General features: G+C 40.4%; 2 protein-coding genes across 2 annotated transcripts; one reads left to right on the forward strand and one right to left on the reverse strand.

Annotated features, from left to right (window-relative positions):
• Window positions 1-55: 55 nt before the first annotated feature.
• Window positions 56-6,073, reverse strand: LOC107191555. The gene is given in 5 exon segments (XM_015580618.1): window positions 56-382; window positions 994-1,543; window positions 1,985-2,172; window positions 5,892-5,926; window positions 5,929-6,073. Coding segments are annotated over 5 exon segments (1,245 nt in total).
• A 6,990-nt stretch (window positions 6,074-13,063) lies between these two features.
• On the forward strand, window positions 13,064-15,541 carry LOC107191714 (glycosylated lysosomal membrane protein-like). The gene is made up of 6 exons (XM_015580813.1): window positions 13,064-13,196; window positions 13,805-14,062; window positions 14,155-14,364; window positions 14,443-14,673; window positions 14,763-15,055; window positions 15,130-15,541. The coding sequence occupies exons 1-6, from the start codon at window positions 13,113-13,115 to the stop codon at window positions 15,299-15,301; spliced, it is 1,248 nt and encodes a 415-aa protein (XP_015436299.1). The 5' UTR covers window positions 13,064-13,112; the 3' UTR covers window positions 15,302-15,541.
• The last annotated feature ends 1,129 nt before the right edge of the window (window positions 15,542-16,670 follow it).

Genomic DNA, 16,670 nt, shown 5'->3' on the forward strand with positions numbered 1-16,670 from the left:
AACATCGTTGTTGTCTCTTTTAATTCATGAAACAAAGGGTTTTAAGTTACGAGTTTTATGAATTTTTGTTACTAAAACGAGGTCTGCGGGCCTGCTTCTTACCCATACTGGAGAGGTCTATTGTTTTACCATCGGGAAGCACTAATTTGTTCTCTTGGTAATCTACGAAGCCGTTCTCTTCTTCGTCCCGTTGCTCTTCGTCGCATCTGATCCCAGTTTCGTAAGTGTACTCCCGACGAATACCGTCCGGATCGATGTACCCGTATTTGCCTCTCGTTATGCAATCAACGCCAATTAATTCTTCTTTATACGATCCATCATCGTTCTCGAATCCCCAGGTGATCGAGCCATCAGAATTGTCATTACGGTACCGCCTGATGATCTGTTACAAAACGATACATTCAACATACTTGTTCGAACGAAGATGATTGATTTGGTTCATTCAAGTGCCCGCTTCACTTTCGTCTCCGTTCAACGTGGTTGTTGATTTACTGGCATTTATATATTACACATCCGTTCAGCTGTCAATCTCCCTCTCTACGTTACGTAATTATTACAGGTACCGTGTTCCACTTTTAGGCAATAACTAACGATATATGTAACATTAGAAATTACATCTTGTTGCGGTATCACGATATAATTAAATATATACAATTGTCACTGAGCTCAGTTTCCAAAATTATCATTTAAGTCGAACAATTCATAGAATTCAGACTTCCTTCAGATAGGTGTATCGATAACTTCACCATTTAAACGATTTATTCTATTATAAACTTAGAAAAAAGGCGAAGAAACTATGAGGTGGGTGATTATAGAGTGCAGTGGGAGACGCCATTTTGAACGGATTACTTTCCACGCGTTGAGATCACATGTTTTTTCGAGGCAAGGAATTGATTAGCTATTTAAATACAAAGTTCTACAACTACACCAAGGAAAATTATTCCTCAATGCGTTGTTTATCTTCCCCCTTACAAAACGACAATTCAAACTGACCTGTGCAACTGGTTTCTTTCCACGTCCGTCGTACACCTGGGACGGTTTCACAGGTTTCGCAGGCGGTTTCGCGGGTTGCTTGAACGGTGGTTCTTCTATGGGCTTTCGTGGCTTGTTTGGTTTCGGTGCCGGACGATATTGTACCGGCGGCGATGGTGTCGTTGGTATCAGGGATCCTCCTCTTGCAGTTGGTATCGGTATCTGTTGAAGCGGACGATACTGCACGGGTATCGGTTGAGGGGCCGGAGATCCAGTATTCGAGCTTCTCGATATCGAGCCTACAGCCCCGAGATTCGCTATGGCCCGCGGAATATTTTCCTCGCTGTCTTCCTGGCTGTCGGATTGTTCCTCGCTCAACTCGACATCATCGTCTTGATCGTGATCACGGTTCGATTCACGGTTTCGTACATCCTCATCCGGTTCCTCGTTCACAGGCTTGATCTGCGTGGGTAACGTTGGCGCTGGTCCCGATGGAAAACTTGGCCTGAACGATTTGGATGGTGTGAAGGATCCTGGTCCAGTTACTGGCCCGTCATCCGCACCTTTTGGTCTAGTATTTTTATAAAAAATTCATGAAAACAAACACTTCAAGGCGTTATACATTATGTTTCTCTGAACCAGAGCTTGAAAACTATTATATGTATATACCCAGATAGCACATGACGCCTCGAAGACACCTATTTTACGGTTATTTTAGGTCTAAGACGTCTTTAAGCTGTCTTCAAGGCGTCATATGCTATCTGGGAAATGACTTATGGCGTGTAAATATACTTTCACTGTTTATTTTATACGTAACCAAGTTTCATATGATATGAACATAAATCAGTTTTTATGTGTTATAAACATTTATTACTTCTTTGCAGTCCAATTTCTAAACAATGATCCCTCAGCTCACTGTGTGACTTACACCGTTTGGCATCTGTACCCTCCATACAACAGTTTGAAACAGTTCTTTTCGGTACCGTTTAATAATATTACCGGTAAACAATACCTGAACGTGATCGGCCGTCGTATTCTTTGGTTGGCAAGCACAGCCTGGGTGGGTACCGCTGGCCTGGCCGACGGAAGCCTCTGAAACCGTGCCGATCTTATTGGAATCGGTAGTCCTTTCGGCGGCGGACCACCGTCCACATCCTGCTGGAACTGTGCCGAAACTAAAGCAGTGATGCTCACCAACAACTGTAACGACACCAATAAAATTCATCCGTTCAATATCGTTCGTGATGCGAATCCCCTTGTCCAAGAGTAAAATAAACGTCATCGAATCAAACGATCGAAAAGAACGCGAGTGTAGTACGACGACTTTCTAAATACTAAGAGAACGTTACCCCGATATACGTGTCGATTAATGGTATGCTAAACTGTGCAACCTGGGCTACTATCTACATTATAAACGGAACTGTGTGTTTTCAATGATAATGGAACTTATGAATTGGCACGTGAACATTCGTCCACACATTTCCCCTTTCTTTCTTTCAGTACACGTGCTCGGTTTACCGCGACGGTTAATCGTTTTCTCTCAGAAATTGTCAATTGTTTCCGAGCTAGTTACGTGGACGGCGAACCAATGCAGCCGGACACGCGTTCACGCAGACGTTGCAACGACGACGAGGGGCTATCGAAATCACTTTCTCTTCTCTCCAGCATTCGACGAATTTTACAAGGTGTATAAATACACACGTAACCGCCGGAGACGTGGCGAGCAGAGGTAATTATGCGTATATATATACGTGCAGAAAACGTGTAAACCAGAATCCACGGACCGGTATATGCTCGACTTTAATACGGCTGGAACCAGTTCGACGGGGAAACCTGTTGCAACGCGATCGAACGAGCTCAAACACGAAATAAGAACAATCGTAATTACCGATCGACGCGCCCGAACGAATGGTCGATATTTGAATTGTGGGGGTGGAGGGGGGACTTGCGTTTTAACCCTTTGCAAACAGAAACGGCTATCGCGTCACTGCAGTTTCCTTGTACAATTTCGCGTTACATAAGAATATGAGATACCGGTCGCGTTTATTGCCATTAACGTAACAACTTGTCGCGCTAGAGCTCTATCGAATTATTCCGGGAGAAAATATATATATATAAACAGAGCGGCAAAGCGTGATCGACACCGTTACGAGGCGAAGGGGTGTGAAATCTCGACTTATTCGCTGCTTCCGGTAATGATGTCAACTGGCTCGATTTCTTTTGGGCAACTCTGTTAGATTTCAGTGTTTCGGAATAGGGGAACCTGTTGTACCTTAGGTACAGGTCTTTTTTTTTTCAAAAATTCCAAATGACGTTGTACCTAAATCAAATTGACATTTTTTTTGCAGTAGAAAATACGAGTAAAACGGTGGTTTGAGAATGAGCTATGAAAAATGGAGGGATTGTAACTTTCCTTAGTATATAAACGAAATATTTTTTCAATTTTATCAATCGTGTGCGTGTGTCCGTAGACCTGGAACACCCTGTATCACAGCAATCTCGGCGAAGTCGAGTCGGTATCGGCGATCGCCATATCCTCTATAGTTCCTGTAGTCCGCAACTTGGGGGGCTTGCACTTCGTTCCAAGTCGAAGCACGCGTAGAGGATATATATTTGCAGAGGGCTACGACAGAAAAATTCTATTCGACTTTCTTGCGGGGGCACTTTCACCTCGGTCTCGGACGGCCTGTCTACGACGGACACTAATTTTCGTCCTTCGTGCCCGAGGATCGTTAAAGAATGCGTTCAAGATCTTGCTACAATTTCTCCCTTCCTCACCCCTTCCCATCTGTTTCTTTTTCATTCTATTTCACCGACTCGTTGGCTCCGTTCATTCACGCCCCCTCCGTGTGCTTTCACTTTCTTGCACGCGGACGACGATTTTCATCTTTGTCAACGAATAGAGAAGGGACTCGTGATCACTGTCACGTCACGGTGACGTGAGACTTTTTTTTTCTTATTTTCGATCGGGACTGCGGTTACTTTTGACCTTCCCTGACGTGCTGACTCGAGTTTCAGCGAAACAATCGAACATGACGGTTTTAACACGTTCGCCGCCATGTTGGTCAATGGTGGCCGGCGTTGAAGTCTCCGTCGACAGATTTTGAACGTTTGTATCTAACAGCAAGATATCGAGTTCTTAACCGTTCTACCACTATTTAAAAAAAAAATTAGTTAATCAATGTACGTGCGTCTCATTGGTTCGAAGAATACAAATTCACCGTAATGTAAAGAAAATTCAACCGAAAAGACAACAAATATTCTTCTAAGTCCTGACTCTGAAAGTTTTTTTCATATTAGTTGTTTCTTCAAATACTAACAACAATTAAAAATTTATTTTCATAATAAGAGTAAGTATTGTAAAAAATAGCTATTCAGTAGATGATATTGTAGCGTGTTTGATTATTACACTACGTTCCTGCTTCTATATTATTAAACTTCGTAAACATTAAACTCAGTTTGCTCAGTTTAGGAACTAGTGGAGATAGAACAATTAAGAACTAAAGCTCTAGGATATGCTTACGTGACAATAATTATTAGTGAAGACAAAACTAAGTGTTGGATACCAAATGTTCTTGTCAGGAATTAACTGCTCTATTATTGACAAGTTGGATGGATTTCTAGGCTGACGTGACCGTGACGAGGGACTTATTAAATAATCCAAAGCACATTAATTATTCATCATCTAAATAGATACTAGGTCATCCAACACGGATTCTATAACTATCTGTCGATCTGGCATTGATTCCCATGGAAGTATAAATATAAAAGTGTTCGGAATAGGTTTTTGAGGGTCGTTGCGCAAAGGCTTGGCTACTGTAACAGTAGAATTGGTTTTGAACATTCATGATTCATTTGGATTCCAAACAATCTGATATTCATAGAGAATGTCAAGATTTTCATTATTGCGGAAGATAGTTATTTAGTGAAAATATTGTACCATTTGTAACGAACTGTTTTAAAAAAAAAAAAAAAATTGACGATGGTAAGAACGGGTTGAGTGGAATACAGTTAAGCTGTACCCGATAGCATTCACTTTCGTTGGATAAAATGTAGCGGTTAAGAAGATCCCGAAGTAGATAAAAGAAGTATGCTGTCTGCCCATTGGCTTTTTGCATAATCCGATTACACAGTAACAGGTTGAGACAGAAGGCCCTCCGGTTCAACGTGTGCGTGTGCAGACATCGGAGAGGGTCTGATCGAAAGGAATGTCAAGTATAAAGGAAACCCTATACGTAAGTCGATACACTTTTTACGTATTGTCTAACAACTCGTCCGTCCGCATGGTCTCTCTTAGTGGATTATTTCCCACCTTCGCCCTTCTAACTACCGACTCGTTCTACCTACCGAGCTTGTAACTATTGCATAATGCGACAACTTTCGGTTATACCACTGTCGTAAGACCCAATAACAATAACTTCGTCCGTCTGCACAAGAATTCAATAATTTTCATAAATTTAAATCCCATTGAAAACCGTTGCCACGGGTCCAAACTACCCTGCAGCTTACACAGAACGTCTTTCCTATCCCAATCCTCTTCCAAAGATATAACCATCGCCAATGTCTGGGTGCATTTTAACAGCTTCCGAACTATCGAAAACAGTAAACTCTAGACTTCGAAAGATTAATTACTCCAAGGATAGGCTAAATTGTATGTGATAGAGCTCGAGAAAACAGGTGCACAAGGGTTTCAACGGACACCCAGTCATGGTCAGCCCTGCGGTCGCCAGAAGCGTCATACGTCCGATGGTTAATGGATTATTCTTTTTCTTTTAACTTGGAATTGTTGACTGTCGATGATGAGAGTTGTGTTAGGGGTTGATGATGAAATTAGGGTACATGTGTCCGTGGATCGATGGCGGGACTGGGGGGTCTTCGAGTGGGGTTTAAAAAATGGGAGAACACTTTTGGGTACTCACGATCACTGCGACTCGCATGGCCGTGTCCCGTGTCCCCTTGTCGCAATGGTGGTCACGCTGGGTGTGGTGCTGGCGCGTTTATGCCTCACACTACCGCGAACGACTCCCCGTCTCCGTGTTCTTATACCTATATCCCCGTTTAAATTCCTATGGTACGAGCAACACGCAGGCCAACTTTCCATCGGCCAGGCCAGGAATTGTGCTCCGCGCGAATACGAGACCGCGAAACGTTTCGGCACGTTGTCGTCGTCGTCGTCGTCGTCGTGTGTACTCTAATTCCTGGATCACGTTGTCTTATCAGCGGCCTGAACACACGGGGATCATCTTTCAACGGGCCCGTACTCGATATTGGCAATTAACACCTTGCCCTATAACATAGAGTCAGACTCGTTTTTTGACAATTTAAACATCGATTCAACAAAGAAGAATATTATTCGGGTTTTTTTTTAGTCGAAGTGACGTACCGCGTTGCTGGTATTGATATTTAAATTTTACAGTAGAAGTATAGTTACGATAAGCACGGAATTCCTTCCGTTTGTGGGAAACTATTGATCACAATGTAATCAGAGAGACTGCAGATATAGTTAAGGTAAAAATTGTACAGTAAGCAGTCATATGCATTAATCCTCGTGCACTGTTGGGGACAATTTGGTCCGAAGCGAATGCTTGGTTCTTAATTATAATTTTTATTAGAGATATTTGTAAATTAGTTTGACACCAACAGCTTACATGTTTGTAAGTAATTTGATTTTAATTGTGGCCCAATTTAATTCAAGGATTAGTAATGTTAATAGTATATTGAACAGTGCACGAAGATTGAACAACAACCGTTGCTGTCACAAGGTTGAAGAAGCGTTTAGAGCAGTTACTTAAAACACGGACACATTATTGGAACTCACTACCCTAGTCTTCCGTAATCTAGTAAACCAACGGGACTAGTCTTAATTGTGCTGTTACACAGCGGTCAGACTTGTAGCAGACGCAGTGGTAAAAGTATCCATCAATATCAGTTATCGAAAGTTACCTAAGTATTACATCTATCTGAATTTCCGCCATCGCAAAAGTAGTTCACATTTCCTCGATCGCTTAAATTTCCTGAAAATAATGAAACAGTATTCTTTTAATATTTCCTATTATAATATTCAGGAGACATTCAACTAATTTATAAAACATACAGTAGATGTAGAAAGTATCCGTGTACATACTTTTCTTACATTGATTCTATTGAATGTAATAATAGGAAGTAATAATTCTTCGAAAAATTACTATATTGAAAATTACTATATATACCATAACATTATGGAAATTTCGATAACCTAATCTAAAGATTTATGATGTTCAAAAATGTTAAGTCTACGCGTGTAGCTTTTGTATCCATTGGTTATTTCTGTCATCTCTACAGAAAACAGTAGGTACGCCAGTAGTGCTTATAGTGGTCAGTGAAATTAAATTTTCACAGTGACTGAGGTGCTCAGCCGCCTTTTCAATTTTATGTATGCCATACTCATAATATTAATGAACACCAGTCTCGGAAAGGAAAGTTTCAAATAGGCTACTTCGGTGTTACATATTCCTTGGTTGAAGAGTTCGACGATTCTGCGCGCGCTTTCTTTCGCTAACGCCGAGAGAATGCTCGTGGATACTTATCGTTAGAGGGACTTCTAGGAGAGGCAGTGTCGGAGGCACGAAACCAAGGTCAGTGTCGGGGCTGAAGCCGACTGCACTGATCCTGGTAGTATAAAGCCGATACATGTACAATACGTGTTCCTGCATCAATCTGTAACGAAATATAATTTATAGCACATTAGATTTAGACATTCAACGATTCAAAATATTGAACGCACCGATAACTAACCCAAAACTTTTTTATTAAACTGGAAATATAATTTGAATTCAGAACATTTTCCTGCCTTTTTCTTGTTGGAAAGCAACGCAGATTGTTAGAGAACGATAATAAATATTATGGAAGTATTATAGACCTTCAAAAATAAACACTAAATCTAACAAAATATAGTGGATTATTTATTGGTATCTTAATTAACAACATGGAGAACGCTGACGAATCCATTTCATTCTCTTGCATAATTTATTATAATTTCGTTTTTTTTATACCGTTCTTTAAACAAAATTTTAAAACGCTACCCAATTAATTTTGATTCTGTCATTCATTCAGGTGAGAAAAAATTAATAGCTCGGGTCGACGGAATCCTGCGGTTGCTTCAAAGGTACGCAGACCGTCAACGCTTCGATCTCATAGACAGAGACCCGATACACAATATCATTTCGGGATTACCACCGCGTGTGTATTCTGGACGTGACGTCTCGTAAAACACTGATGGACTTGTAAATTGTACGGGCACACTAAATGCAAATGTTACCAGAACATTCTCCACCATCCGAAACCAGTTTTCTCTTCGCGTCTCCCTTGTACATCGTAATACGAGGCGTATTTCGTTTTTATGCCTCTTTTCTTTGTAATGTTCAAGGTCACCAGACATGTTTCCTTCCCCTCTCGCGAGAGTGGGTAGGTAGGTACTCATTGAAAACCGCGTTCCACCGATTGTACATCTTTCAAAGCAATTCTTCCTATTTCACCAATAAATAATAAATCCACTACTATTGATCCTTGATCTGAGGAGCCATTTTCTCTTACAATCCCAAGTGCCCAGGGCTCTATTTAGAATTTCAAGGACCTACTCTACTTGAGAGTCTTGTGACCACTAGTACATATAATTCTATGGCAGACATGTGTTATGTGACAGAGGAGAGGATAGAGTCTCTAAGCATCAGTTTACCCCGGGTAGGAGGAATGTTCAGTCGCCTAGGTAGGTAGGTAGGTGGGTAGGTAGGTAGGTTGGTAGGTAGGTGGTGCACCAGAGCAAGCGCTTTCGCGGGAGGTGAACAGTGGAGGCAAGCCGAGTCGATCCGGCAAGCCAGACGGATCATTTCGCGGAGGCTGAAACCCCCGTGAAACCGGTTCCTCCTTGCGCGCGCTTCTCTTCTGTTCGCTTTCGTCTTTTTTCACCCTGAGACCGTAGACGCCGTGTAACCATCGGCTGGTACTACTTCGATTCCATGGCCGTGTGTTACACGGTTGTACGTGTGCAAAACGCACACTGACCTGGAATTGTACGGTATATGCCGAAGGACGCTGCAGCCATTGTTGCAACATTTGCCAATGTTTGTATGCCTCCTTACGCAATTTTCGGGTCATCCATTGTTTCGGATATTAATACCACGGGCCGATCGAGGATCGCCTTTCTGGAGAGTTTTGGCGAACGAGCTGGGTATCAGGGTTGAAAGGAATATTATGTACTGGGTGTTGTAGAATTGTGGAACCAAACGTGGTCCATTGGTACGACTCCTAAAAATGAGTATATTGATCTTAGAAGCTGTACATATATACGGAGACTAGTTTGTTAGATATTCGGTCCTTTATGGTAATTAATCTTAAAGTTAAATTAAAATATCTGATAGTACTCACAGAAATAAGTAAAAATGTCCTAGTAGTCAAGTGTTTAATTGTCTATTTTGTAAAATAGAATGATACTAAGTAACAGATATAAGTCTACCAGTAGCTGATCCCCAGGTAGTCTTAACATTTAAGGGTTCTTTTCTTTTCTCTTTCGTTATTCAGTTTCTTCAATCGTCATTCTATGTCGGAGTATATTTCAACAAACTTAGCATTAATGCGCACAAAGTTCAATTTTATTCAGACGGCGTGTACACGTCCTTTTTTGTAACGTTGAAGCCTAATGAACGTGCACGTAACGAACGTTGCACCTTTTATAATTAATCACCTGTGATTCCTGCGGCAGGCGCACAGATCCGGACGAACTGGATGCGACCAGTAACCATAGATGGCAGTTCGATGGTTTTAGAACAGTCTGGACACAAATGGATCACGGATCGTAACCGATGGCTCGTACGTTTCGAACTTTCGAGTACAGTAACCACAGGCTGTGTTGCACAGCCCTTCGTCCTTCATTCGTAGCGTCGCGACGTCGCCTGGCATTTCGTTCCACCGCATTTTCATTTCGCTCTGCTTCGCTGTCCATTTCATTGCTTGTCATCTCCCTCGAGTGGCATAAATAATGCAGCTGATGCGATGTAGAAACGAGTTCTCCACCTACCTTACTGAATCTGAATTTCCCACATGTATCATAACCGAAGTTTCTATACTATCCTTCATAAATCATCTGACCCGTAATTGATAACTACAAGATAAATTGCCAAGAAAACACTACTCGGTGATTGTATACATAGAGCTCCCATGATTTCTGACATCCGTGCCGTGTGTTGCCTAGGTATGAGGAGCAAGAATCACTAGAGTAGTATGTGCAGACAAGATACAGACGACAGAGTGCAGATGGCACTGATCTAAAATAAAACAGTCGATATTTGGTTAAGTACAATGATCAGTGCAAATATTCAATGTTTATGGTTATATCCTCGGTGTCTAAAGCGATTTAATTTAATAAAATGACTTGTACCATTGATTCGAGTGAGCTTCTGGGAACCTTATGAATGCAGGATTATGAGCTAAAGTTCTAATTTTCAGAGACACACTGTATTTTTTCCAAATAAGTTCATCCCCGGGAGGAAAAAAAGCGTTGTTAGTTTCAAGCCTAGCCAAGCCGATAAAACGCGCGACGATGGCAGCGTCATCAAACGCCTCGACAACCGGCCGATTGAACGCCGGGCCGCGATCGTGCCGATTCCTCTGATTGGCCGAGAGACCCAGCGTTACTCACGGGCGCAAGAAGACTCTTTGTCTGTTTTTCGTCCGGCCGAGCAGCCGGCAACCGGCGGCGGAGCGCAAGTTATACGTGCAGTCGGAGGTCCTTCAGCCGTCGCGCCGGCTGCAATTATATTACGCTCGCTTTCGGGCTCGATCTCGACCAGTTTCGTACACCGTCGCGATCCATCCAACGGGCTTCCTTATCATATCGTAACACGCCACGAGAGAAAACCACGGAAGGTGCGGGCGAATCGAAAACGGTGGTGTGCTTTTCGAAAGTTCTTTTCTCAGCCAAACGTAGGATATTGGACTACTAACGTCAACGGCGATTCGATCAGTGGAAGGTAAGCCCACGATTCAATAACTGTGTAACGTGAAAGTTCTCGAAGAACAGATAAACTTCCCTTTTAAAATGGAAATGTAAGTACTGATCTGGGTTAGATAGGTTGAGGTTGTAGATAGGGCACGGTTTGCATTCTGCAATTTAAGATAATACAGCGCATCGTTGCATAGAAATGTAACTACGGTTAGTGGGCAAGGTTTAGCAAGTGTAGATTACTACTTATCCCGAAATTATCATTTAAATATTGTAGAACGGACGAAGAAAGTACTTGAAAAATCGAGTTTTATTTCTTTTTTAAATATTTTTTACATTGTTTTACTATTTTGCATTTTATATCTTCTTGGAAGAATGGAACGTATAGGATCAGGTTTAGACTGGGCTACCCGGTACGTAGGACGGTTGTATTCTCCCGCGAGTCCCGACTTCCTCCGACGACCTTCACCACGGTATCGTTAAATCGTCGAAGAGCATTGGCCGTAACTGCATCAAGCAAAAGCGAGCAAAATTTTAAACTCGCTGTTTTATTAGATTCCTGAAAAAAAATGTATTTTTGCCAGGTGTTATATGTTTGAAGTGTTGAAATCGAAACTGCGTATTTTTAATTTGCAAAAATGTTGTCAGGAGGTGGGAACCGAGTAAGAACTCGAAAGAACGTGGTTCTCTGAGAAACGCTAGACATACGCACGGACATTTGTGCGTATGTATGTATGTGCTTCAGGCGCGGACACTGCTTCGGTCAAGGTCGTAGTCTGCAAGTTAATGCTCTTTTTACACGTCTCGTTCCCCCGTCTGTACGCGCTGTCCCGAAAAGGAGGCGTTGTCTGCCAAGGAAATGTTATGGAAAAAAAATTAATATTACTATTTAATAATATCAATAATACAGTTAAAGAACAGAAATGTAAGAATACGAAGCTCTGCGTACGATTAATGTGCAATGGGCAAGATTCAGCCGTTATAAATTTACAGTACTAAATGTAAAAGTTAACCTTGAAAGAATTACAATAAATATTATACATCGAGATTTAAATTATTATTGTAAATTATAAACAATTTACATTCAAAATTAGATAACAGTCAGTATTAAGAATGAATAAAATATCATAATGTTTCACAATATCTTGCTCAATGTCGTGAATCTTATACCGAGTTTCGTATTCGTCATCTTTTATTAATGATTTTCGTCACTGAATAAGTGAATCTTCAGGAATAAATTCGAAGAACGACGTACTGTGTCGAGGATTGGTAACTCCACCACCGTTGGCGAAATTTGATGGCCAATGGGGTACGAGTTTCCTTCCCTCGGCGCGAAATGCCGCTGTAAACGCCCTGAACGTGAAACTAACAGAATTTTATATCAGTTTAACGTTCCAACGGAAACGGATTAGCAAATAAGATTTATGTAGACACGTTACTATCGTGTAAGTATTTGAGTAAGTATACAGAACCTTAATGAACTGTTCAATTTGCAGAGAATGTATATATAAAATTTAATACAATATAGAAGTCATATAATATTTAGACATTCAGATAGTTGTTTGAAAATATCAAATGAATTTTTATGGGATAAAAGTGTTGATAAGTATGATTCCTGCGTTTCGTTTCTTAGACTTTAATCTGTGGTGTCATCTACGTGAAAGTACAGGAACTAAAATTTCTGTTTTATCTCTTATGGTAATCGCAACACTGCGTCTTCCACAGAAATTTAAGTTGACATATATTTATGTAAATATTACAGATAAAGACAATTTACCAAGTCAATGAACGTAATTGAATAGAACATAATGTAAAGTATTACACATAAGCGTACGTTTACTTGATTTCTTATGTTGCTCCCAGAGAAACTATGTACATACTCGTTCATCTTGGTTTGTTACGAAATGTAAGAATATGGACACTCATTCTACAGTAAATTGTTATCAAACATCATAAAAGTTGACACAAAAGATTTAGAAAATTGTTAACGTTTGGATTTTGCAAAAATTTGCTGATTGTAGTTCTGCATTAGCGAATTCTTCGTAGGCGTCTCCACAGTCACCATATTGTAGATTTATTGTGAAACGAGACGCGTTTCAGTAGCGGTCGGTAGCGTCGCCAGTTGTGGTGGTGTTCATTGTGATTGTTTGGACTGTTGTTATAAATGTCAAATAGAATGGATAATGTTGTTATATCGTTGTTGTTATTCGTGACAATAGTAAATTTTGGATACTGCACGCAGAGAACTGTAAGTGATACTACGTTATAAGTAGATTTGAACGAAATTTTATTATGTAGTCATTTATTTGGATCAATGTCCTTTTATATCAAAAACAAAGGTCGCGCGTGTATGATTCATCGTTTGATTGTTCTATCTCGTGCCGTGTCTGTTTAGAAGTTATATGCGAGAGATTAGTCGTTGAATAATAATACGATGGTAATTGGGAGCAATCCGTTGCTTAATGAGGAACACGAGATCCCATAACCCATTTATTAATTAACGTGAGAACTAATCGAGGGATAATGACATAATGCACGGGAATTTAAGGACAAATTTAATCAGTCAATGTCAATCGATTATATTGTTTTCAAAAATATAAAGCATAATAACATAATTTATTGTCGACTTATTCATATTGCTTTGTAATGTTGAAAATACAAGTTCAAATAAAATATGCTGTATAGAAAAGAATATTATAAAAAAAAGTTAGTTAATATTTTTGCCATTAATTACTAACACCATAAATTATATAATAATTAATATGTGAAATTAAGATGATGTATTATATATATATATATCGAGTTGTAAACAATATATTTACATTTTTTTATATAAAAGAATTTGCCTGGCACTAGTTACGATCATGGGTGAATCCTGACTGTGGCGAATTATGTAAAGGCACAAATTTAACAACAGTTTATCTAAGGACTGATGGTCCCAATGATACTCTGCATTACCTGTGGGATTTTCGTGGTAATCCATCCATATTGTTAGCCCTCACTACACCATCAACTTCCTTAAATATAAGTTGGGAAGATTTTATCGCAAGGAAAAAAAATTCTATAACATTCACAAATGAACCTATTTATACTTTTGGTCTAGTTATAAATAAGGTCAGTATGTAGATAAGATCATTGTAGATTTTATCTTGCTTTGTCACAGTAAATCATATTTTATAAATTGACAAAGTTTATTGAACTTCTAGATTATAGAGTTCAATGACATAAATGACACAGCATTAATAAATGTTACTAACATTAAACATGTAAATACAAACATTTTGCATCCTATGTTTTTCCAATGGGAGCGTAAGACTTTATTGCAGAATAATGAATTTGTTTCCTTGGACATGGAAGGCAATTACTATAATGATGTTCCTATGAACATTAGTAGACATGGGACATTAAAGCTTTCGGTAAAATGTGTTTATTAAATATCAAATTGCATACGAATACCATGGATTACAATGTTCTAATGTTTATGCATTTTATAGCTGAGAGGATTTTGTTCCCTCGACCATTCACAAATAATGCCTCACATGTTGCATACTGAGAATTCTACTCAGGTGGACATGATTCTTGACCATGTAGAAACCAATAAAACCTTTTCTAGTAGTAGGTTTGCTATTGAATTACTGGTGGTAGGTGGAGGAAATCCTGAGATACCTATGTTTATTAATTCTAAAAAAAATTTGGACGATGAACACACTCCAGGAATATTTGAGGTAATCTTTAGTTACAAATATTTATTATATTATTCACTTATTTGTTTATTATGCAAATAATGTAATGCCATGGAATTATTTTGTTTCAGGTTGTTGAAGTCAGAACTCCACCATATAAAAGTATGGATGATTATCAAACAGAAGGAGCTTATTTGCAATGGAGACCAGTCTCCTATACGAATACATCTCGCGATGTAACAAGTTCCACAGAAACAGTACAATATCCAGCATTGAAAGTTACTGATCACACAAGTGCAATTAAAAATTCTTTGTTGTATTGTTATTATGGAGACAAAGTGAATGATTTGCTTACACAAAGAATTATAGTATCACTAGGAATGCAAGGGGATGGATTTTATAAAAGAACCAATTATTCTACATGGTAATTTCACGTTTAGCTTAATTATATTCTATTGTATCCTGATACAAATCGGATAATGTTAATATTTCTTTCAGGACATTTTTAGTCGGCTATGGCACACCGCCGAATGAAAAGTTCTCTTACTTGGTGATAATGATTATTGCGATCGGTCTTGGCATCCCACTTGTTATTCTAATAGCAATCGGAATATACCTTTGTATTCGTAAAATGCCCAAGCGAAATAGGGGTGTTTATTTAAGTCAATGAAGTAATTCGTAGATTCTGTAAGAAATTTCGGCTACGTCGTGTTCGATAGAAGTGTGAGCACGTTTAGTTGCATTTACGACACCACCGTTAAATTATACAAAGATATTACCTATATTTATACATAGCACATATATTTTTTACACAACTTTTCAAGTTGGTTCGTAAACACCAATTTGAAGTAAATAATTAATGTAACGCAAAAACAAACTATTCTGTACAAATTTATACACGATTCATTAATAAATTAAACGCAAGCGTATTAATTCATGAAATCTTTCCGTTACAATACTATTGCAATACGACCGTACAATTTCACAAACATGAAATTCATTTAGTTTTCTCTATGATCCAGTCAATCGATTCGGTCTAAAACCATTCGATGAAATAAAAACCGTTAAAAGCCTAAAAAGGTAAGAAAACTAAATACAAACTCGTCGAGATTATTCTCATTGAATGGTAGACAATCGCATTCCACTACAATGGCAACGGGTCGGTATAGAATGACTGCAAGATCGCAACACAATCGTCTCGGCGCGGCAGTTCCGCGGAGAAAAAAAAAGCCTCAACGGGTCGGAGAGAGCTTTGCAGAAGCGGTCGGTTGTTCCGTAAAGGTGGACGAATGTTTTCAGGTATACATAGATAGTAAGGGTGGCGCGGTGTGGTACCGTGTTTCTCGCTATCACGGGGAGGGAGGGGGGTGGGGCGGGCGCGGTGAGGTGCTGTCGGTGGAGGAGTACATTTCATTGATCCATTCGCGGGTACGGAAGCGTTCGGGGCGTGCGAATTTACGAATCCTAACCGCGGTATCGACCTCCGCGGCAAATTTATAATTGAACCGTGTATCGCCACACGGGAGACTGGGGGCCTTTTCAGTGGGGGGATACCTGTTCTCGCGGTCACTTCCGAACGGAAAAATCAGTCGTCGGGTCCCGTCGTCGCGAGTATAAACAGGGAAAAATTCGGCAAACAAGCGGTGCTGTCCGAAGCGTCGATCGCCGACGTTAAACGCGGGGGGCAATCGTTTGTTGCCCGCAGCCGTGATTGGTCGGGTACGGATTTGTAGTTGCGACAGTCTCGCGCGCGCAGGCCGGCCGAGAGTCCGGTGGGTGGTCGTGTACAGGGGTGAAGGATGGGGCGGGAGGGGGAACGCGTAGAGGGTTGCGAATGGTGCGGGTGTAGTGGGGCGCCTCGAAACTAGTTCCCGTTTGGTCCGCTGCGCGGAGAGTGGCGCGCGGCGGTGCAATAACGTACGCGTCGGGGTTTTGTCTAATCGCGAACTAGTCCTCGAGGAGAAGCTTTTCTGGGAGGAAAAACACAGTGGCGGCCGACTAGAGGGGAGAGAGGTGGTCTCTGGACTCGGTGACTCGGT

The sequence above is a fragment of the Dufourea novaeangliae genome, unplaced genomic scaffold (genome assembly GCF_001272555.1).
Source record: "Dufourea novaeangliae isolate 0120121106 unplaced genomic scaffold, ASM127255v1 scaffold228, whole genome shotgun sequence".
NCBI classification, from domain to species: Eukaryota; Metazoa; Arthropoda; class Insecta; order Hymenoptera; family Halictidae; genus Dufourea; species Dufourea novaeangliae.

What these genes read in the sequence shown, in the direction of transcription:
- LOC107191714 (XM_015580813.1), top strand. Translation starts at nt 13,113, where the DNA reads ATGTCAAATAGAATGGATAATGTTGTTATATCGTTGTTGTTATTCGTG. An exon ending in GATACTGCACGCAGAGAACT is followed by an intron (nt 13,197 to 13,804) that starts GTAAGTGATACT and finishes GCCTGGCACTAG; the next exon opens with TTACGATCATGGGTGAATCC. An exon ending in TTGGTCTAGTTATAAATAAG is followed by an intron (nt 14,063 to 14,154) that starts GTCAGTATGTAG and finishes TTGAACTTCTAG; the next exon opens with ATTATAGAGTTCAATGACAT.